Below are 24412 nucleotides of genomic sequence, written 5' to 3' on the forward strand. Positions count from 1 at the left end.
CCCCCCCCCACTTCAGCCAACTCTCCTAAGAAGAGCCATAAAGAAAGAAAAAAGAAAGAATATTAAAGAAAAATTAAAGATACATATTAAGATCTAATCAATATAAATTGAAATGTAAATATTCTGAATATAACAACCACTTATTAATAAAAGAAATTATAATTATCACATGAAACATACGTAATTTTTCCCATTATTAAACAATATTTCATCTCATTATGCCATCTATTAATATCAATCATATTTGTATCTTTCCACGTACTAGCAATACATTTTTTCACCTTGGATAAAGTTAAATATACAAAAGCAAGCTGAAACTTATCTAATCCCAAGCCTTTCAAAGGTTGCAAACTACCCAATAACAATACTGTTGGATCTAAAACTATTTAAATCTTATACAGATATTCTAAAAATGATTGAATTTTCTTCCAAAAAGATTGTATATGTATACATGACCAAACAGCATTAAAAAAAGTTCCAACCGTATCACCACATCTAAAACACAAATCTGATTCATGAAAACTATACTTTTTTAATTTTTCAGGTTAAGTATAATTGATGTAAAAAATTGTAATTAATCATTGCATATCACGCATTTATCAATCCAGTTACACTATCATAACAGATATCTAACCAGTCATCTTCGGAAAAAATAAAACCAGTATCTGCTTCCCATTTACTTTTAGATCTATCCCAACCCATTTTATCCATTCCATCCTGTAATATTTGATACATAGATGAAATATAACCCTTGAAGGTACCAGAGAAGGGTTATATAAGAAAAGTTTCAAATTTAGTTATTTCAGGTAAAATCATATCTCTACCAAACATACATTTTACCAAAGATCGAATTTGATAACAAAGAGTTCTTATCAATACCCTTCCTTCATCTGATTAAAAGATAAAAATTTACCCTCTTTAAAACAATCTCCCAAATTTTTCATACCTTTAAATCTCCAATGCAATAAACTTCGATTACATATTGAAAAAGAAATGTTGATTATTATACAACGGAGTCAAAGCTGATAATTTACCCCTAGAACCTGTCATTATATTTTTCTTTATCCATAACTTCATTAAATGTTTTAGTATAGGCACATTATATTGTTGTAACAAATTTATATTCCATCTAAACAAAATTGATGTATTTCAAATTCAGAAATACTTCCCTAACTCATATTTCCAAGTTAATTTATTCAAAACTATTCTCGAAAATTTACCCCTCCATAAAAACTCCCTAACCATTTTATTCAAATCTCGAAAAAATATATAAATACGGAATAGATTGAAACAAATATTGTATACGCTGAAAGATATTCATCTTAATTGTATTTATCCTACCCATTAAATTAATAGGTAAATCTTTCCATTTAATCAAATCACTTTCAATTTTTTTCATTAATGGAACATAATTTAATTTATATCTTCTTTCTTTGGCTTGGCTTCGCGGACGAAGATTTATGGAGGGGGTAAAAAGTCCACGTCAGCTGCAGGCTCGTTTGTGGCTGACCAGTCCGATGCGGGACAGGCAGACACGATTGCAGCGGTTGCAAGGGAAAATTGGTTGGTTGGGGTTGGGTGTTGGGTTTTTCCTCCTTTGCCTTTTGTCAGTGAGGTGGGCTCTGCGGTCTTCTTCAAAGGAGGCTGCTGCCCGCCAAACTGTGAGGCGCCAAGATGCACGGCTTGAGGCGTTATCAGCCCACTGGCGGTGGTCAATGCGGCAGGCACCAAGAGATTTCTTTAGGCAGTCCTTGTACCTTTTCCTTGGTGCACCTCTGTCACGGTGGCCAGTGGAGAGCTCGCCATACAATACGATCTTGGGAAGGCGATGGTCCTCCATTCTGGAGACGTGACCCATCCAGCGCAGCTGGATCTTCAGCAGCGTGGACTCGATGCTGTCGACCTCTGCCATCTCGAGTACCTCGACGTTAGGGGTGTGAGCGCTCCAATGGATGTTGAGGATGGAGCGGAGACAACGCTGGTGGAAGCGTTCTAGGAGCCGTAGGTGGTGCCGGTAGAGGACCCATGATTCGGAGCCGAACAGGAGTGTGGGTATGACAACGGCTCTGTATACGCTCATCTCTGTGAGGTTTTTCAGCCGGCTGTCTCTCCAGACTCTTTTGTGTAGTCTTCCAAAGGCGCTATTTGCCTTGGCGAGTCTGTTGTCTATCTCATTGTCGATCCTTGCATCTGATGAAATGGTGCAGCCGAGATAGGTAAACTGTGAACTACTCTTTGCAGATGATGCCGCTTTAGTTGCCCATTCAGAGCCAGCTCTTCAGCGCTTGACGTCCTGCTTTGCGGAAACTGCCAAAATGTTTGGCCTGGAAGTCAGCCTGAAGAAAACTGAGGTCCTCCATCAGCCAGCTCCCCACCATGACTACCAGCCCCCCCACATCTCCATCGGGCACACAAAACTTAATTTATATAAAGATTGATAATTAACATTCAAAATTATACCCAGATATTTAATTCGATCAGTCCATTTCAAATTAATAATATTCTTATAAACTAAATAATCTCCTTCACTTACCGGTAATATTTCACTTTTTTCCCAAATAACTTTATATCCAGAAAGAAACCAAATATGATAAACAGGGTAGGGAGAGAGAGTCAACAGTGTGGCATCTGCTCCCTGCTAGTTCTCAATTCAACGAACACACCCTTGCAGTGCTTGCACATCCACAGTGCAGTGTTGCAAGTATGATGGCTGCAATGCAATTGCATTGGGTGCAGAGCAGCCCATGGTAGCAGCTGTCTACATCCCCTTTCTCGAGCAACCCCCGGCATGATACAGTGAACATGTACAAATTTCACTAGTTCAATAATATATACATTCAACCCAGTTCAGTCCCGGTATTTTGGGTTTGGTTTACAGACATGCCCAGTGCGCGTTTTGTAGTAGCCCTCTGCTGATGTGAAGGCTTGGGGCACTTTATCCTGATTGTCTCTACTGTCCATAGTCTCAATGGTATCATCCATCTTTTCTCTTGTGGTTTCTGGGGAGGGGGCTCACATCGACCCTGGGCTCACGTTCCAAATCCAAAAATGCTGATTTGTCTGGGTTGGTTTCTCTTACTGGAATGAACCAGGTATGACCTGGGCTCCTGGCAGCTCATTTCCACTATACCCGGGTTGTCGTAACCTTGTGGAGTCTGCATCCTTATGATTGCCCTTCGGTCAATGGGACGAGGGGCCGGCTGGTTTTGTCTTAACTTTTCTTTTACGCCAGCCTTCTGTTTAGCCTCTGGGCCTTGACATCTTGTGTCTCCTTTGATTGGGGCTCCAGAGGTCTCCTTGCCATTGGTGGGGTAGTCTTGCTCTGCCTCAGCATTAACCGCTGCATTGGCGAGCCCAGGGTGGTGTTGTGAGGGACGTTTCTCAAGTTGAGTAGGCTGAGGAAGACGTCTGTTTTCTCTCGGTGGGACTTCTCCTTTAGCTGGTTGGCACTTCTCACCACTCTTTCAGCCAGATCGTTTGATTGTGGGTATTCTAGGCTGTTGGTGATGTGAGTGAAGTCCCATGCTGTTGCAAAGTCACGGAGTATCTGGCTGGTGAATTGTTTGCCATTGTCCGAGAGAAGTGTATGAAATGTCCCACGTACTGAAAAGTGCCATTTTAATTTGGTGATGATGGCCGCAGAGGTTGCATCCCAGAGCAGGTCTTTCTCGAACCAGCCTGATTATGAGTCTATTAGTACTAGGTACTATTGGCTCCGCCATTCAAAGATGTTGGTAGCCACGGTTGACCAGGGTAGGTCGGGTCGCCGGTGCAGCTGCAATGGCTCTTTTTGCTGGTGTGTCTTGGTACTGAGCAGGACTGTACCTCATCATCTATGTTCTCTGTCATACCTGGCCAAAAGACAATGTCCCTCACTCTAAGTGTTTAGGGTTGTGTCTTCTGCTGTGTGCTTTCTTAGTTCATCCAGCCGGGCTGAGGATATACGGGTTACCATCATCACATCAAAAATATCCTCTTCCTTGACTTGCTGGACCATGTATTTTCTGGGAGCCTGTGATAAGGACCAGCTAAATACATTTCCTTGCTGCATTTGTGTACAAGGGTAATGTGGTATTTCTGGAGCCTGAACATCATACGCTGCAGTCTCGCCGGCTCTGCATGAATTGACTTGTTTATTAAGGTCACCAGAGGTAAGTGGTCCGTTTCTATGGTGACTGGCCTTTCATAGACATAATCATTGAATTTTGAGCAGGCGAAAGCCACCGCCAGTAGCTCTTTTTCAATCTGAGCATACCTCGTTTCTGTGTCTGTAAGTGACTTGGAAGCATTCGCCACTGGTGCAGGCATGCAGCCCCTAGATCGTACTGTGAGGCAGCACAGGTAAGCATCACTGATCTATGTATGTCATAGTGGCAAGGACTGAAGGGGAGGACGTGTTTTTTTAGAGCATCGAAGGTATGTTGTTGTTGTTCGTGCCAGGTACATTCGACATGTCTATAGGTCAACTGTCTGAGTGGGGCTGTCAATTCACGAGAGTTTGGGATGACCATGCCCAGGAACCGTTTCAGGCCAGACTCATGAGCTGGCATCGGCATTTTGCTGATAGCCCTAGTTTTTGATGGGTTCACCTGCAGGCCCTTGCTGGTGAACACATATCCCACATGGCTGACTTGATTTAGATGGAACCTGCGGAGGGTTGAACTGCAGGTTTTCCTTCTGTGCCCGGTCGAGCGCCTTCTTTAGGTTGGTATCATGCTCTTCTAGTATCCTGCCACCTACTAGTAGGTCATCAACTATGATAGCATAAGGATACCTGGTGAAAATTTGTTTCATAGACCTTTGGAATACCTTGCTGGCCAAATTGATGCCAATTGGCATCCTCAGGAACTTGTACTGACCAAATGCGGTGCTGAAGTAGCGATGAACGATATTCGAGCAAGACCTACCAGAATGAGTTCTTCGCATCCAGGACCGAGAATACCATTGCACCAGCCATCTATGCGGCAGCCTCCTCTATGGTGTGCATAGCGTGATGTGGTCTTTTTAGGGCTGCGTTCATTTATACAGATTCAGATTTCCTGCCTGTCTTTTTTCTTGGCGGCCAGCATGGAGGATACCCATTCAGTTGGTTCCGAGATTGGAGTGATGATGCCCAAGTCCTGAATTCCCTCCAGCTCAGCCTTGACTCTATCCTTCATTGCTACTGGAATGCGGTGTGCCGGCCAGACTACGGGTCTTACCTCCGGGTCAGGCTGCATGGAGTATGTCACCGGCAGCTTCCCCAGCTCATCTCTGAAAAGTTCACTGTACTCAACCACATAATATAAAACCATAAAAAAGGCTTGTAAATATTCATATTTGTTCAAGAGTAAGTCAATTAATTCTATTTTTGATTCCCTTTCTGATGGACGTCTTGATTACAATCTTGGAGCTAAGTGCAAATTAATCCCACAGTTTGCACAGGAATAATAATGTGATTTCATCCTTTAACGAGGCTTTACTGTTGATTCATTGACTGATTTATTCTTGTTTGACCCTCATTAGGCAAGACGAGCCAATTTTGAAGCAACACAGTAGTTTGTGTTGCTGCCTCACAGCTCCTGCCACCTGTGTTCAATCTGATCTCCAGTACTGAGTGTGTGGAGTCTGCAGGTTCCTTTTGTGACCGTGTGTACTCCCTCCACCACCCCCCACCCCCAAAACAATGCTCCCACATCCCAATGGAGTTGACCCCAAGTACAATGGGTGGCAGTAGAATTGGGGGTTTGGTGGGGGATGGCGGATGCAAAAAACAAGGAGTTGATGAGTCAAAATGGAATCGATCTTCGATGATCATCAGGGATAGGGTGAAGTGTGTATGGCACACCGAATCTATGAATTAAATCTGACACAACTTACTTATTCGGTCATAAACTACTCTGGCCCTTTGGGAAATCAAAAGATCCAACAGCTTTGTAACATCAGTCCTTTTGTGGGAAGTGAAACTCTTAAGCATTTAGCAGAGTGAAAGTTTGTCTTTGTTCAATTGTGTATTTGAGAGCTTGTCTTTATCCAGTAGATGATTGAAAGCTGGAGCCGCTTAACCAAATGTTGGGCAATATATATTTTTGCCTCCATTGTGATCAACAGAACTTCCTGAGAGACTTGTTCCTTCGACACAAGAAAACTATTCCAGATGACAAGCTGAATGAGTACACAGACATGATGGTGAGCACCTCTGTAATCTATTAAAATCTCCACTTAGACACACAAAATCATTTATTTCTTTTTGAAGTTTGTGCCTAAATATGAGCAGTGCATTTTTCACAGCTCACTTACTTTGAGCTGCTGCTTGTGTCTCAAACCAAACATTTAATCCGCAACCAGTTACCTGGATGTCGTAGCATTTCTATTTGATGCAATTATAACTGGTTTGGACAATACGGTTTATTTTCTTTATTTAGTAAGTGCATTAGAATTCATTTGAAGACCGCTCCTTTAGATAAGCATGTCAGCTGGCTATGAATGCTGCCAAAAATCTTTACAAATGTAGCCTGGAATATAGGAAATCGAGGGCCACGACTTGAAGTAAATCCATTGGTCCCCTTCAATTGGGGATTTTTGTTCAGCAGTTTGTCATCAAGATTTTCACTCTGTGTCTGTGAATATTGAAATTGGTAGATGAGCTGCTTGTCCCTAATATTTCCTTTCACTGAAAACCAATGACCAAGCAGAGAAAAATCTGACTCACCAATTTCCTGTCATGTTACTTTCAAATATTTCTTCCTAATTTAGTCCAATTGGCATCCGTCTTGCAATATCCTATGCTACATATGGAGATTCCTCTGCAGGCTCTAGCCTTGGGAAAGTGTGTGAGCTGCAGGCCGGCCAAGTTCACTTCCAAAGTACTTCAGAAATGATCAGCAGCGTAGTGTCACCTTGCACAGGGTGGGAACATTGACGTCTTCACTGATCCACTACCTCAACAGATGACATAAGCCACATCGCCACTAAAATATTGATGGAAAAAACAAATATTGCTATTCTTGCAATCTTCCTCAGACAAATTATTTGTTATTTAGTCCTTTTTCAATTTGTTTGCTTACAGTGTACTGGTTCCTCAGTTTTTGTCTATTTGATTGTGCATTCAAAGGATAATAATTCAAAATTGCTCACTGTCTGGATGTGGAAATATATTGTATGCATTGACCACTCTCTACTTGTGATTGAATATTTTCAGATGAAAATCTTCGATAAAAACAAAGATAGTCAACTGGACTTGAATGACTTGGCAAGGTTAGCTGGAATTAGACAAATCACATTCTTTTTCCCATTTTCCTGTAGTATTCCAAAAAATTCCTTCCATTTGCTTTTTCTTTCCTTTTTTTCTTCGAGTGACTGTTCATATGAAGGAAAAAAGATGGGAATGACATTTACTGGTTTTGTTCAGTTTAAGCTTCCTTGAATACTTCTCTTTATTCCCCTATATATTTATAGAACCTTAGAACATTACAGCATCTATTAATAGGTCAGAATAAATTATTTCTCAAACTGAAATCTGTCTTATATAATTTATAACTTCATTTTCTCCCATATTTTTACCTCCCTCTAAACTGATACTGAATTATTTCATGATTGCCCTTTCCATCGTGATTTATTTTATTTTAATGATCTATTAATATTCATTGTTAATTATACTATGGATTTATGTCAGTTTTAATACATATTAACCCATATTTTGTAGTTATCAGAAAATAAACATGCACCACACACTTATTATTACTGACATTTGTCATACACACATTCTGAGTGGTGAAATGTGCGGCCGTGCAGCATGGAGTTAAAGAGAGTCAGAACACAGAAAATGCCTGTGCCAACCATCGGTGACTAGTGGAGTTATGCAAGGATCTGTTCTGGGATCCATGTTCTTGGTGATTTTTATAAATGACCTGGAGGTGGAAGATAGGTCAGTAAGTTTGCAGATGACATGACGGTTGGAAGAGTTGTGGATGGAGCTGAAGGTGGTCGAAGGTTACAAGAGGATAGAGACAGGATGCAGAGTTGCACAAAAAAGTGACAGATGGATTTCAATCCAGATAAGTGTGAGGTGATGCATTTTGGAAGGACAAACTAGAAGGCTGAGTACAGGGTACAGAGTACTCAAGAGTGTGGATGAACAGAGGGTCCTTAACATCCCTAATATTGACTGGAACCTCCTGACTGCAAGAGGGATAGATGGGGCTGAATTTTGGAAGGACAAACTAGAAGGCTGAGTACAGGGTACTGAGTACTCAAGAGTGTGGATGAACAGAGGGTCCTTAACATCCCTAATATTGACTGGAACCTCCTGACTGCAAGAGGGATAGATGGGGCTGAATTTTGGAAGGACAAACTAGAAGGCTGAGTACAGGGTACTGAGTACTCAAGAGTGTGGATGAACAGAGGGTCCTTAACATCCCTAATATTGACTGGAACCTCCTGACTGCAAGAGGGATAGATGGGGCTGAATTTGTCAGATGTGTACAAGAAGGATTCCTGACACAGTATGTGGACTGGCCGACTAGAGGAGAGGCCAGACTGGATCTGGTTCTGGGGAGTGGACCTTTTGGTGGGGTAACATTTTGATGAGAGTGACCACAACTCCTTCAGTTTCAACATAGCTATGGAAAAAGATTTAAATAGTCAAACTGGGGAAAGAGCTAACTATGATGAGGCAGGAGGTACTAGCGAGAATAAATTGGAAAAGGGTGAAAGCACAGAAGTAATGTGGAAGAAGTTTACGGACATTTGTGCAGGGTTCAAGATAGGTTTCTCCCTCTAGGACAAGAAAAAGATGGTAGGAAGAGGGAACCATGGCTGGTGTTATAAGAAGAGTAGCTATGAAGTATTGAACTGCACGTTTCACAAACATTTCTACGACTGATTCCACCTGCATTGAATTCGTCCATCATTATTGAATGAAGATCTACCGGGACCAATGCCTGAAGAGGGCGCACAAAATCAGTGAACCGAAAGGCCAGCATGGCCTGTTTCCGCTCCGTAAATGGTTATATGGTTATATGGTTACATTAGACATAGGAAGCACCAAACAGGAAGGGCTCATGAGAAGTATATGGTAGCCAGAAAGGAACTCAAGAAAAGACTTAGGAGAGCTTGAAGGAGGCATGAGAAGGCCTTGGCATGTAGAATTAAGGAGAACTCCAAGATTTTCTATCCATATGCGAAGAACTGAAGGATGACGAGAATGAAGGTAGTGCCTCTAAAGGATAAGGGAGGCAACATGTGCCTGGATGCAGAGGAGGCTGGGGAGGTGCTAAATGAATACTTTGCATCTGTTTTCATAAGAAAAAAGGACTTTGATCACAGTGAGATCAGAATAGAACAGGCCTGTGTGCTGTACAATGTGGAGATTAAGGAAGCAGAAGTGTTGGATCTTCTTAAAAATATCAAGATTGATAAGTCCCCATGGCCAGATGCTATATACCCCAGGCTACTGAGGGAAGTGAGAGAAGAGATAGCTGGGGCAGTGGCTATGATCTTTGAATCCTCTTTGGTCACGGGGAGGTGCCAGAGGATTGGAGAATGGCCATTGTAGTTCCATTGTTTAAAAAAGGAAAATGGAGAATCCTGGGAATGATAGACCGGTGAGTCTTATGTCAGTGGTGTGTAAACTAATGGATAGGATCTATGAGGATTTGGAGAAGTACAGACTACTCAAGGATAGTCAGTGTGGCTTTGTGAAGGGAAGGTCGTGCCTCACGAGTCTAATTGTGTTTTTTGAGGAAGTAACAAAAGAAATCGATGAGGGTAGGGCAGTAGATGTGGTCTACATGGATTTTAACAAGGCATTTGACAAGGTCCCACATGAAAGACTCATCCAGAAAGTCATGAGGCACAGGATCAGTTGAACCTTGGCTGTGTGGATAAGAAATTGGCCTGTAGGAAGAAGGCAGAGAGTAATAGTGGAAGGAAAGTATTCTGCTTGGAGGTTGGTGACTAGTGGAGTGCCGCAGGGATCTGTTCTGGGACCCCCTGTTCTTTGTAATTTTTATAAATTACCTGGATGAAGAGGCAGAAGGATGAGTCAGTAAGTTTGTGGATGACACAAAGGTTGGAGGAGTTGTGGATGGAGCTGGGAGTTGTTGAAGGTTTCAAGAGGATAGAGACAGGATGCAGAATTGGGCAGAAAAGTTACAGATGGATTTCAATCCGGATAAGTGTGAGGTGATGCATTTTGGAAGAACTAACCAGAAGGCTGAGTACAGGGTTAATTGTTGGTTACTTAAGAGTGCAGATGAACAGAGGGGCCTTAGGGTGCAAATATATACATCACTCAAGGCTGCTGCACAGGTTGATAGGATAGTTAAGAAGGCCTTTGTGATGCTGGGCTTGAGGGATTGAGTTCAGGTCATGTTACAACTCTAAAAATCTCTTGTAAGACCACACTTAGAGTATTGTGTACACAGGGCTGGTGCCAGACTATTTTGCACCCCCCCCCGCCCCGCAAAATTTAAGTCTTACCCTTGAATATTCAGAGGGTCACTGCAGGAATCGGAACCACTGAACAGGAGCTCCAGGGGAAGTATGTGTGGGGCGGGGTGAGGGGGGTAAAGAGAAGGGGGAAGCAGGGACCATAGACTGGGGGAGGCAGGAAGTGGGGACTGGGGGGGAACAGAGACCACAGGAAGGGGGAGTGGGGAACCAGGGGACTCAGCACTGAGCCAATGTGGCCAATGCTGAGCGAGGGCATTTGCACCCCCCCCCGGGAGTCACTATCCCATTGCCCTTTCCAAGCTCCTCACTCATGCATCCCCCCCAAAAAAAATTAAACCCTTTCCTGATCGCCATATGATGGTCGGGACACATGAGTTGAACTTGTCTGACCCTGACTGCACCCCTCTCTGTGGCCTGCCTAGTTTGCCTAATGGTAGTGCCAGACCTGAAGGAGTGGAAATGCAACCCAGTTTCCACTCCTTCAACAGTATCAGCCAATGAAGGAAAGCTATACTTAACATCTGAAGTTATTGAAGATAATCAAAATATTACTGGTAAAGCGGGAGGCTGTTCTTCTTGTCTATCCTTGTGATGGTTTAGATCAAAGTGAGAAGGTCTCAGAGTGCAGCAAGAAGGATTGAGGTGCTTGGCCACAGGGGACTGAAGGCCACAAAGTACAGAAACTTTTCACAAAAGAACAGTTCATTCACAGTTCATGCAAAAAGCATAAACATGGAATGAAAGAGATTTACTTGGTGCTTCTTCTAACAAATCACATAGGAAGGTTTAAGAGTTAAACAGAAAATCTGGATATGTTGGGGTTGAGTGCAATACAGAAAAGAGCTGGAGAAACTCAGAAGGTCACACAGCGTCCATGGGAATGAAAGGCCTGAGCCCTTCAACAGGACTTTTGCATATAGGTAGGATAAGATGTAGAATTTTTTTCCTTGATAAACATTAATAAATCAGATAGGTTTTAACAATAATCTGGTCATTTCAAGAGTAACTAGCCTTCCATTTAAAAAAATCCAGATCTATTAAATTAACTGCTTTTTTAATTGTTGTTATACTTCATCTTCCACCTTTACTTCACTTGTATGCTTTGCACGCTCCTTACATTTCAACCTACTTTTGTAATGTCAACAAACTTAGTTGTATTGCATTCTGTTTTTTCATGTAATTAATGAGGATTGAAAGTGCTGAGATCCCAGCTCGAATCCAATGATACTCTGTTTGTAATACTCTGCCAGCATTAACATAACTTGTTTAATTCCAGCATCTGTTTTCTGTCCTGTAAGCATTCCATGCTCATATAATAACTTCAATCTTTCTAATTAAAAAATCCTTCATTTAGCATCTTATAAAATGCCCTTTAAAATGTCATATTTGAATCCCCACAAATCCTACCTATTTAATCTTTTCAAGGATTGAATAGATCTGTTGACCATGATTTTCCTTTCACAAAAACGTGTTACCTGTGCCTAAACATCATTTTTAGTTAATGTTTATTGTTTCTGTGATGTTGTGCTGGTCTAACTAGTCTGAAGGTCTCTCTCCTACATGTGCTGAAGAACAGTGTTACACTGGAATTCGGGATGATCACTCTCAATGATCATTCTTTGATTCCAATAGTTTGAGGACTTGACATCCAAGCCACCAAGCACCACAAACTCGTCTCCATTTAGCCACAAGTAAATTGGAGAAACAACATCTTGCATTCCATCTTGGCAGTCTCCAACCTGATGGCATTAATATTGACTTTTCCAATTTCCAGTAATCCCTCCCTGTTTCTCTTTTTTTTATCTCCCCCCCCCCCCCCGTCTTTCTCTTATCCTTCTGACTCATCTCCTTTATTCTTTTTCCCCTGCTTGTCACCTCTGCCTTCCTTCCTCCAGCTCCCCTCCCCTTCCCTTCCTTCTAACAGAGGATATTTCTTGGCCCTCTTACCTCATTCCCCCAATCACCCCTTAGCTCCTTTCTTCTCCCTCCCACCAGCATTCACCTCTCACCTTTAAGCCTGTGTTCTTTCCCCCACTTTCTTACTCGGGCATTGACCTGCTCTTTGGCCTCCAGACTCAAAATACTGACTGCCCATTGCTTTCTGTGGATGCTGCATGACTTGCTGAGTTCCTCCAAAACTTGTGTTCCTTTGGGCATGTTAGTTATACCAATAGATTTCTGCAATTAATGTTAAATACAGTCTTTTAATTCTAGTATAATATTTATAACATCTATGATATAAAACATTTGTTAAATATTTCAGCTGTTCCCTTATTATCCATTACAATTTCTCCTGTTCTCAATATTGAAGAGACCTACCTTTACTTCCAGTACTCTTTTCCTTCGGGCATATTTGTAGGTACACAGAAGCCTTGATTTTTCATTTCTCCAGTGTTTGTTCTTCAATATTATTTTCTCCTGTTGGTTGAAAATATGTTCCTCTTTTCAGGCCTACTTTGTGATTGGCAGAATTTCAGATATCCTTCGGCGAATCTTAGACTATTTTGGTTTTTACTCCTTGGCGGAATCTATAAAGCCACTCATGGGGTGTTTCTCCAGCTCCTACCCCACCCTCCCCATCTCAATGATGGACAGTGCAAGCTCCAAGTAAATCTCCAATGACTGTGTAAGAGCAAAAGGACAAGGGTTCCTGATGGGACATTTCCCTTCAATCTTGTGATATTGCAATGTTTTCTTTTAGGCACTGAAAAAAACAAAGAATAATCCAGGCTGAAGTATTTGATATGCACAAATATGCTGGAGAATCTCAGCAGGTCACGTAGCATCTATGGGGAGTTAAGAGTAATAAACATAATGAATGCCTGATGAAGGGCCCAGGCCTGAAACATTGCTTACCCTTTAATTCCTATGGATGCTGCATGACCTGCTGAGTTTCTCCAGCATATTTGTATATTACACACAACACCAACATCAGCAGATTTTCTTGTTTAATGAAAGTACCTGCTAAACAGTTGTCGCAATATTGTACAGTGAGAAACCCTGGTTTGCGATTGGGGTTCACTGTATTAGATTATGAGCTTGGATTGACTGTGATTTTTTATTTAAGGATTCTATCACTGGATGAAAATTTTCTTCTACAGTTCAAAATGGATGTAAGTTCAACATTTAAAACATACTTCAGAAAATAAGGAATCAGGGCCAGTGCCAGGATGTTGGGGGAGATTTGCAGCCATTTTCCCCCTCAAACAAGGTATTGTGCCCCCCCCCACACCCACAAACGGCCGTCGCCCCCCCCCCCCCAAATGAGTTATTGTGACCTACAGCCTAGCATCTGGTGTCTCGTCTCCATGCAATATAAGCAGCATGTTTGGTTGCTACATTGGAGGGAGGGCAGAAGGTGGCGGTGTTGCCGCACAGAGGAGGTTCATTTAGGCAGGACCACCCCCCTCCCCACGATGAGCAAGTTTTCAAAGGTCATAGATGCTCTTAACCGCGTGGTTATCCTAATGCCCCCCACTAAGACTTGAATGTAAACCTTTACGTTACTGATCTGTGGCCTGACTATAAGGAGTGGTATCATTCTGAGCACTCCCATTGCCTGAGTAGAGACGGATGGTGCACTAGAGCGTGTACACAGGCATGCTGGCAGACTGTGGACTTAATGCCCTGCTCAACAATAACCTGCATTTGCCTGTTCTTAGTTTGAGCATTTAAAGGCCAGCAGACCAGAATATTAATATGAATGACTAGTCTTAAAAATAAGTGAACACAACCTAAAAGAGTTAGAATAAGTTTGATTTTCATACTGTTGAAATAATCACACCAAGAGAGGAGTGGATAAGAGCCATGCATAATCCCAAGATTCCACTGCAAAAAAAAATTGGGAAGGTAATCACTGTGGAGATATTGCAGCTAAAGTTACCAGTATTACTGCTCAAAATTTGGCAAATTGTTCCAGCATTAGCATATTGATAATTGAGCAGTTGGCTGTGCTTGGCCAGTTCTCTACTGTAGAGGCAGTGGAGGCTTGGCTCTGGGATGGAGGGAGTGGGGGAGGGGGGCATGATTAATTCCAGTCTATGGAACAAATTTGTTCCCTGGTCATGCGCCCAGATTCCTAACTGTACTTTGGTGCAAAATTAACAACCAATGATGAAGGGAACATTGTCGTTCGCTGGAACTGACCCATTTGCACTACTGCACAAGTGCTTGTCTCATTGGTCATCAGGATCATTGTTCACACCTGAACTAGAGCTCACAATGGTATATTACAAACATGGCTGGCAGTTGTTCCTTGTCCAGGTCACCCTAATTATTTTGATTCATACAAGAAGCTTTTGAGCCCACAACAGAGGATGGTTAATTGTAACCACATTGGCATGGAACAAGAGACATTTGCCAACCATACTGGGGATGGGCAGTAGGCTTCCACATGAGAGTATTTGTGACCATCAGATGCCTTTCTGAGCACCTTCACTGGTCCTACTGAACATGTTTAAAATGAATTGCAAATTTAAAATTGATCTATCTTCTTCGTGAATCAAGGCCTTGAGAATTAAGGCCATGAATTAAGGTCATTCTCAACCTTATTTTCGGGTATGGCCCCCCCTGGACTCTGCTCAATATTTATGGGCCCCCTTCCCTGTGACGTAGTCAAGTTTTGCTTTCCCACTGATTGCATTTAAAAATATTTATGCTACATGAGGTGAAAAGAAAACAAGGCTTTTATTTAAATATGCTGAGTCCCCCGGTGTGGGGAAGGGGGGAGGAAACAAGGGCCCCCATTGAGAATGGCTATTCTAGAACTTAATCACAATCTCTATGCTACAGCATGCTAATGGAAATAAGTAAAAAATGAAACCAGGTTATGGAGGTCCCAACAATAATTATTTCCACACACTCTTTGCCAATAATGTGATTGCACAGTTCAAGAATGAATGCATATGTTTGAGAGAGAATTACAAAAATGTAGGTTCTTCACTGGGCGTCTTTTTCTAAATTTTCTCTCTCTCTCAGGATCTACAAATGATAATTCAGAGAGCATACTCTCATCCTTCACCCAAACATTTTCCAATATTGCCCTTGGATTGACTATAAAGGCCAAAGATCACCTATTAATTAGTTCCACTCCACTACCAGAATCTCTGCCCAGTATATATGTATACTTGCCCTTTCCCCTATCTGGATAAGCGGTGCTGGAACCAAAGAAATTTCAACCCAAAGTGTGGCTAAGTGGCCAGGATAGCTTTATTCATACTTTATCTGGTCTGAAAGAATTTGATGTTGGCACGATTCTATTCTCCAGTGTCACCATCCCATACGGAATAGCATAAAAATCATTTAAATATTCTTTTTAAATTTAATGTTTACATTTTATATGTTTTGGCTCTGGTTCTTTTGGCACATTATCACATAAAAATTATCACAAAAATTATTTCTCGTAATTCTTCTGTTTCACAACTTGCCGCTGCTGTCACATTGAGTGAAATTGTCTCACCAAAACCTACTTTTTGCAGACAAAAAATTCCAAAATTGTTCCAAATCAAATTCAAGTTGTATATCTAACATTCTAAATTAAATATATCCTTTTTCAAAAATATTAGTTTCATTTTGTTGTGATAAATCAAGTTATGCTCTCACTTTTCTAAGGAAATGACTACTGTTTGTCATTCATTTTCTGTCTCTTTTTATAGGCTTGTAAACTGCAGGAAAGGCGAAGAGACTTTGAGAAGATTTTCTCCCATTATGATGTGGTGAATTTTATAATGATCCTTAAACATTTCACTCAGAACTGTCTCATTAAGAACTGGGGATGTGAACAAGCAGCTGACTAGTGCAGGAAATGTACTTAAAGCACCAAAATGGTGTTTAATGCTGCATGTCCATTTGTGAGATGCTATGATTGAGACACTACATTACCAAGAGTACTTGTACGAATGTTATTTACATACACTCATTACATATTATTTGATTCTTTAGTATCCAAAAATCTATTTATCTCTATATAGAATGTTCACAGCAAGTACATTTGGCTCAAGTATTTCCAGTTTTACCACCCTCTGAGTGAAGAATTTTTTCTCATCTCTGTCCCAAATAGTCTCAGGCAAAAGCTGATTAAGGATACTGTATGTTCAAATGAGATCATCTGCCATTTCACTATGCACAGAGAGTTCAGACTCTGCCCGTTTAATCTCTGGTCATGGGAAATTATCCTTATCACCGTGAAGCTTTGTGGTATTTCTTCAGTTGCAATTATTTCTTTCCTGAGCTTGAAAGACCAGACCCACACGCAGTATTCCCATTGAGGTCCAAGATAAGGCTTCTTTAATCTCATGCTCAAATCTTTTTTTTAAAATAAATACCTTTGCCTTCTTCCTAATTGTTGACTGACCCCCCCCCCCCCCGCCACGTTAACTTTCAGTGAATTGTGATGCAGTTGTGTGCTAATCCTGGCCCCTTTGATCACTGTACTATTTCTCACCAATTAAAAACTATTCTACTTTCCTGCTTTTTCTCCAAGGTAGTACTCTCACACTTTAAAAAATAAATTTCATATTTTGTCTGCCTTATTGGATTCCCATGTTGACAAGTTGGTTAAGAAGGCATTTGGTATGTTAGCCTTCATAAATCATAGCATAGAGTATAGGAGCTGGGAAGTGATGCTGCAACTGTTTAAGGCGTCGGTGAGGCCAGGTTTGGAGTATTGAGTTCAGTTCTGGACTCCAAATTATAGGAAGGATATAGATAAGGTGGAGAGGGTGCAGCGAAGATTTACAAGGATGTTTCCTGGCTTAAAATACCTAGAGTACAGAGAAAGATTGAAGAGATTAGGACTTTATTCATTGGAACGTAGATGGTTGAGAGGGGATTTGATAGAGGTGTTTAAAATGATGAAGGGATTTAAAATGATAGGGGGAAGAGTCTACTTGCATCTAGTCTGAGAGCAGGGAAGGTTGAAACAAAAGTACACAAGTTGAGGGTAAGGGGACAACATTTTAGGAGAAACATTAGCGGATGCTTCTTCACTCAGAGAGTGGTGGCTGAATGGAATGATCTTCCGGAGGAAATCGTTGAGGTAGAGTCAATTCTTTCATTTAAAAGGAGACTGGATATATACATGGATAGGAGGGGGTATGGTGGTACACCACCAGCCTACTGCAGGGGCAACCTCTGTACCTGCAGGAGTGTAAGGGGAAAGGACAACACCTGGCCGGCTGTCAATCTGTCGGCCTGAAGGGATCAAGCCTCACCCAGTTGGGTGTCAATCACCCTCCGGGATATAAGCCTGCGCCGGCCTCCCGAAGCTCACTCAGTGTTACTGCAGCTACAGCCAGCCTAGCTCTGTGGAAGTCTTTGTACAGTACTGTTGTACAGTCTTTACCTTGTGTGTGTCTGATTCTGGCTAACAGCGCAGCACAATTTAATCCACAAAATTTTCCCATGGCTGCCATGGAAAAACACCTGAGCGCATGGAGCCTCGAGGTTGACCCACACCACCCGGAAGCCCAGACACGCTTCGAGATCTGGCAACATGCGGTCGAGGCAATCGTCGAGGCACACAAAGGTGGCATCCTGGATTCAGTTCGGAAGAGGTTGGTCCTACTCCAGTCAAAGCTGGGTCCCCACACCTTCCAGGCAACCAAAGGCTGCTCCACATAAAATGGACACTCTCGAGAACTTGTACAAGCCCCCCATGAATGCGGTCTGTGCAAGGTACCTCCTCAACACCCGAGTCCAGCAACCCAGAGAGACGGCTGAGTCTTACCTGGGACACTTGCTAGAGTTGGCCCGACCGTGTCTGGCTGAACCCAGGCTAGGTGCAGAGGAGGTCGAGAGGCTGATCCAGGATGCCTTCGTCCGAGGACTATGCTCGAGGGCCATCCAGAAGAAGCTGCTGGAAGACAAAATCTACACCCTAACCAAGACTGTGGAAGTGGTCCAACACCTGGAAGCAGCAGCCCTGTATATCGAAGCCTTCGATTCCAGGTTCCCCCAGGCTCCCTCATGGCCCTCTCACATTGCAGCTGCAGTCCCAGACCGAGCTGGGTAGGAGAACATCGCTGCACCAGGCGCCCCTGTCAGTACTATGGGTCCTGGTGTGGGTCAGATCGACGATTGTGCCAAAACTGCTCAGCTAGGAATCAGTATTTTTCCCTATGCAGCAAGAAAGGCCACTTTGCAAAAGTGTGCCTCTCAAAACCTGCCAGCAGCTCAGCGGCCCTTTATGACCTCCCCACCTTCCCTGCAGACCCTACCACGTGCACGTGCCGGGCGGCGCCATTGTCCCCAAGATGACTTCTGCCTTCCCCGATTTTAAAAGTGCAACATCTGGCCCCACCAGAGACTGCCGCAGCATGTGCCCCAAGCACCTGCACCAGCCCCAGCCCTCGCCAGCGCCACTTGCCAAGAACTACAGCGACGCCACTTCCGGCTGACGTAATGACATCACTGCCACCAGCCGTGATGACGTCACTTCCTCTGGTGCAATGGACATGGCTGGGGAAGGAGGCCAGCCACGCAGTGGGACCCCATGTGCCTCCACCATCTTGGACCAGGCAGCGGCCAACATGGAGGGCCCCTGAAGACGTTGAGAACAACGAGGTCAACACAGGCGATGACCAGGCCGCCCTACCAACGCTCCCCATGTCTCCAGAATCTATAAATTGCTGCACACAGCCGGAGAGCGATGACTCCAACTCTGAGATGATCCTGGCCACTACCACGTTGACCAGGGACATCCCTCACGAACTCGGCGCTCAATGATGGATGTGCAAGTCAACGGGCAGGTAACGAAGTGCCTGTTTGACAGTGGCAGCACCGAGAGCTTCATTCACCCGAGCGTGGCCCACTCCCTGAGATTAAAGATCCACCCCACCACCTGCTCAATCACCCTCGTCACCTAGGATAAGACTGTTGGTACCCTCGGGCGCTGCTCGGCCAATATAACTGTGGGAGGGGAAACTTACACAGGGTTCAGGCTCCTGGTCATGCCCAAACTCTGTGCCCCAATCCTCCTGGGCTGAGATTTCCAGTGCCACCTGCAGAGTGTCACCCTTGCCTTCAGGGGCCCCCAACCTCCACTCACATTACACAGAACACCAACCTACCAGCCCCGGCCAACCTGTGGCCTCTCCACACTGCACATCACCTCACTGGTGCTCTTCCCACATCTTGCGCTAGGCTGCAAGCCGATCGCCGCCAGAAGTAGGAGCTATTGCACCGCAAACAGAGACTTCATTAAGACGGAGGTGTGACGACTCCTGGCGGAAGGCATCATAGAGCCCAGTGAAGGCCCTTGGAGAGCCCAAGCCTTGGTGGTCAAAGGAGGAAGTAAGCAGAGGATGGTCGTGGATTACAGCCAGACTATTAACGGGTACACACAGCTGGATGCCTACCCCCTGCCGAGGATCGCTGACATGGTCAACGAGATAGCCTGCTACCTGGTTTTCTCCACGAATGACCTGAAGTCGGCATATCACCAAATCCCCATCCACCCGAAGGACAAGCTCTACACCACCTTTGAGGCGGACGGGCGCCTGTACCAGTTCCGCCTAGTTCCCTTTGGAGTCACGAACGGGGTCTCCATTTTCCAGCGGGAGATGGATCGCATGGTAGACTGGCACAAGCTAAAGGTGACGTTCCTGTATCTGGATAACATCACTATCTGCATCTGTGACCAACAGGACCACAATGCTAACCTGGAAAAATTTCTCCAGAGACAGCCGGGGAGCTGAACCTCACTTACGACAAGGAGAAGTGTGTATTTAGCACCACCCGCCTCGCCATCCTGGGGTACATCACGGCCCATGGAATCGTCAGCCCAGATCCAGAATGGATGAGCCCTTTAATGGAGTTACCCCCCCCCCTCCCAACGCTAAAGACCCTCCGCAGGTGCCTTGGCCTGTTCTTTTATTATTCGCAGTGGGTCCCTTGCTTCTCGGACAAGGTCCACCCACTGGCCCAAACTACAACTTTTCCCTTCCCATCCGAAGCACAGGCAGCCTTCATCCGCATCAGGCAAGACATTGCGGACGCCATGATGCAGGCTGTGGATGAGGACTCCCCCTTCCAGGTGGAGAGCGATGCCTTGGAGGTGGCCCTTGCTGCTATCCTCAACCAAGGGGGGGGGCGCCCTGTTGCTTTCTTCTCCAGGACCCTCCACGGCTCCGAGCTAGGGCACTCCACCATTGAAAAGGAGGCCCAGGCAATTGTGGAAGCGGTCCACCACTGGCGCCACTACCTGGCCGGCAGGAGATTCACCCTCCTCATGGACCAGCGGGCTGTGGCGTTCATATTTAACACCACCCACAAGAGCAAGATCAAGAACGACAAGATCCTGCGCTGGAGAGTCGAGCTGGCAGCCTACAGCTATGACATCCAGTACTGCCCCGAGAAGTTTAACGACTCCCCCGATGCCCTCTCTCGCACCTGCGTATCTATGCACGATGACAGGCTGCAGGCAATGCATGAGTCCCTCTGCCATCCGGGTGTCACCAGGTTGTACCACTTCATTAAGTCCCAAAATCTGCTGTACACCATCAGGGACATAACCGAGCCCTATCGGGTCTGCGCAGAGTGTAAACCCCACTTCTTCCGCCCACCCCAGGCCTATGTTGTAAAGGCTACTCGGCCATTCAAGCGTCTTGGCATGGATTTCAAAGGGCCCCTGCCTTCCATGAACCAAAACGTCTACTTCCTCATGGTAGTGGACGAGTACTCACTTTTCCCTTTAGCTATCCCTTGCCCAGACACCTTCATGGCCACTGTCATCAGGGCCCTGGGGCAGATTTTCACCATGTTTGGCTACCCCGCCTTCATCCACATCGACCCGGGGTCTAGTTTCATGAGTGACAAGCTGCGCCAGTACCTAACGGCAAGGGGCATCGCAACCAGTCGCACGACAAGCTATAACCCAGGAGGCAATGGGCAAATGGAACGCGAGAACGGGGTGCTCTGGAAGGCAGTCTTCCGGGCTCTCAGGTCAAAAGGGTGGGCCATTGAGTACTGGCAGGACACCCTGCCCGAGGCGCTCCATGCTATTCGGTTGCTGCTGTGCACGGCTAACAACGAGACCCCTCACGAACGTCTGTTCTCATTCCCCAGGAGGTCGGCGGCTGGAATGTCCCTCCCAGCATGGCTCATGTCCCCGGGACTAGTGCTCCTGCGTAACCACGTACGAACACACAAGGCCAAAGCCCTGGTCGAGCAGGTCTTCCTCCTACATGCAAACCATAACTATGCCTACGTTAGGTTCGGCAGTAGCAAGGAGGACACCATCTCAACCGGGGACCTGGCACCAGCAGGAACACCCACCACACCACGCCACCCTCCAGCCCAGGATGACACTGTCCGGACATACATTCCCGTCCCCAGCAGCTTGGGAGCACGCAGTACCTCCTTGACCACCAGGGGCCCACTTCAGCCTTGGGAGATGAACCCCCCCGCCCCCCCCACCCATCCAATGCAACCCTCATACATCGACCCTGGCCACCCCTCCGCACGGCACCACACACACACCTGCCGCCAGTACCCACCCCCCCCCCCACTTCCCCTCCAACCAGTGACCAGGAGCCAGTCCTATGACGGTCACAGAGACCCCGGCGGCCGCTGGATCGTCCCAACCTGTAAATATTGTAAGTATATAGTGGGTGCAATTCCTTGTTACTGCCCCCCACCCCAGGACAATTTTAAAGGGGGTGAATGTGGTGGTACACCACCAGCCTACTGCAGGGGGCAACCTCTGTACCTGCAGGAGGGTAAGGGGACAGGACAACACCTGGCTGGCTGTCAATCAGTCGGCCTGAAGGGATCAAGCCCCACCCAGTCGGGTGTCAATCACCCTCTGGGATACAAGCCTGCGCCGGCCTCCTGAAGTCTCACACAGAGTTGCTGCAGCCACAGCCAGCCTGCATCTGTGGAAGTCTTTGTGGATTAAAGCCTGTTGTACAGTCTTTACCTTGTGTGTGTCTGATTCTGTCTAACAGCGCACCACAGGGGGTTGGAGGGTTATGGGCAGAGAATAGGCAGGGGGATCTAGCGGAGTTGTTTGAGTGAACCGGTGTGGACTTGAAGGGCCGAGATGGCCTGTTTCCATGCCATAAACTGTTATATGGTTATTGTATGTGCCATTTTCTCACCCATTCACTCAGTCCATTTGGAAACCAAGCCGACCTTTTGCATCTGCCTAACAAGGGGCAGGTTTTCCCAGCATTGAATCACCAAACATGGACATATTATGCTTGTTCCACTCATCCAAATCATTAATGGCAACTGTGAAGCATCTGGGGCCACAGCACTAATCACTGCAGCATGTCACTGGTCTTAACCTCCCAACCTATAAATGACTTTTTACCTACACTGTTCTCTGTGCACTAACCAATCCTCAATCCATGCCAGAACCTTACCCAGTGCCACACACTCTACTTCTGTTTGATTGTCACATTAAAGGGCCTCTGGATGTCAAATATATCACATTCATTCATTCCTATTTCTCTATTCTGCTGGTAACGGACTTGTTAAACTTGATTTTTCTTTTCTGTCCGTGCTGACTCTACCCATTCCTATTTTCAATATGCTCAGTTTCTTGCCCTTAAGAATGGACTAATTGAACATCAAAGTACTATTTTGTTGTAAACGTGGCTTCCGTTAAACAATTGTGCAGTGGTAACTGGCAGCCAGAGTTTAAAGATCAGGGTAGCTGCCATTTTGTTTTTAAGATACAGCTTGATAAGCACCAAGAAAGGATTACCAAAATGGAACACTGCATTCTATTTGGTAACTTGCACATTCTGTGAGGGGAAGGGAAGAGGGTTCACTTTTAAGGAAGATGTGAACAAATAACCTGCCATCTGAACTGATTCTTGTGAACAATTAGGTTTTGAGTTATCACCAGATATTTTGTGATTCCCAACTGTTGACTCTTTTGCAGAGTAAAACTGGAGCTCTGGAGGGCCCAGAAGTGGATGGGTTTGTTAAGGATATGATGGAATTGGTGAAGGTGAGTTTATACAAAATGAATTGATACTGTTCAAGGTGATACAACTATGAACAGTGATCAGATTGTGTTTCCTTCGCATTAAGGTGGATACAAATGGCACCAATATGAGCAAAAAGCAGGATTTATTATTAATTTAGCTTTGGTAATTTATCTTTCAGGTGCTTTGATAAAGGCTCCTAAACACCCAGTAGCAAAGATTATTCAAGAAAGGCATCAAAATTTGTTAAGAGAGACAGATTCTGAACTCAAACAAAACCAACATTAATTTTCCACTGCAATTTTCTCTTGAGAAGGTGGTGAGAACCTTCTTTAACGGCTGTTGATGTGAATTTGGTCGCACTTGTACGTGATATGTTGCATACTGCAGTTACTTTTGATACTACTAACTAAATACTCACCAGAACTGCAACAATGCCACTCTACAATCTCAAGTACTGAAATATTTAGGCCAGTGGTTCTCAATCTTTTTCTTTCCACTCAATATTCCCTATGCCATTGGTGCTCTATGATTAGGAAGGGATTGCTTAAGATGGTATGTGAGTGGGAGGGAAGATTAAGAATCACTGCTTTACAGAAATATTTTGCTTGAGAAAATTTGTCTTTGGCCCATTTCCTTTGGAGTTATGAAACCATGCACATAACAAGTTAATTAGGTATGATTAAAACAGTGGTTTTCAACCTTTTTCTCCCACCCACATCCCACCTTAAGCAATCCCTTACTAATCACAGAGCACCTATGGCATAGGGAATACCTAAAGTGGTATGTGAGTGGAAAGAAAAAGGTTGAGAACTACTGATTTAGGCTGTCCTCTTGCTTCTCTCTGAGGCTTTCCTAGATTTTCCCTCATTCAACTACTCAACATTCTTACATTGTGGTGATAAGATGGATCCTGGAAAAAATATTTTACTCTGAAAAATCAGTTCATAACTTTTAAAGTGTTTTGTTCCAAAAATAAATTTTGTTTTTAGAGATACAACATTGTAACAGGCCCTTCTGGCCTACAAGCCCACACTGCCCAA

General features: G+C 44.4%; 1 protein-coding gene across 2 annotated transcripts in view; it reads left to right on the forward strand.

Annotated features, from left to right (window-relative positions):
* The window catches only part of scgn (secretagogin, EF-hand calcium binding protein), a 66516-nt gene that overhangs the window by 40544 nt on the left and 1560 nt on the right, over nucleotides 1–24412 (forward strand). For both annotated transcript variants that reach the window (XM_069913455.1, XM_069913456.1), the window contains 5 exons: nucleotides 6091–6168; nucleotides 7181–7236; nucleotides 13502–13547; nucleotides 16089–16148; nucleotides 23324–23392. In XM_069913455.1, coding sequence (XP_069769556.1) covers nucleotides 6091–6168; nucleotides 7181–7236; nucleotides 13502–13547; nucleotides 16089–16148; nucleotides 23324–23392 — 309 coding nt within the window. The remainder of the gene's footprint in view (nucleotides 1–6090; nucleotides 6169–7180; nucleotides 7237–13501; nucleotides 13548–16088; nucleotides 16149–23323; nucleotides 23393–24412) is intronic.

This window comes from Narcine bancroftii, chromosome 1, assembly GCF_036971445.1.
Source record: "Narcine bancroftii isolate sNarBan1 chromosome 1, sNarBan1.hap1, whole genome shotgun sequence".
NCBI classification, from domain to species: Eukaryota; Metazoa; Chordata; class Chondrichthyes; order Torpediniformes; family Narcinidae; genus Narcine; species Narcine bancroftii.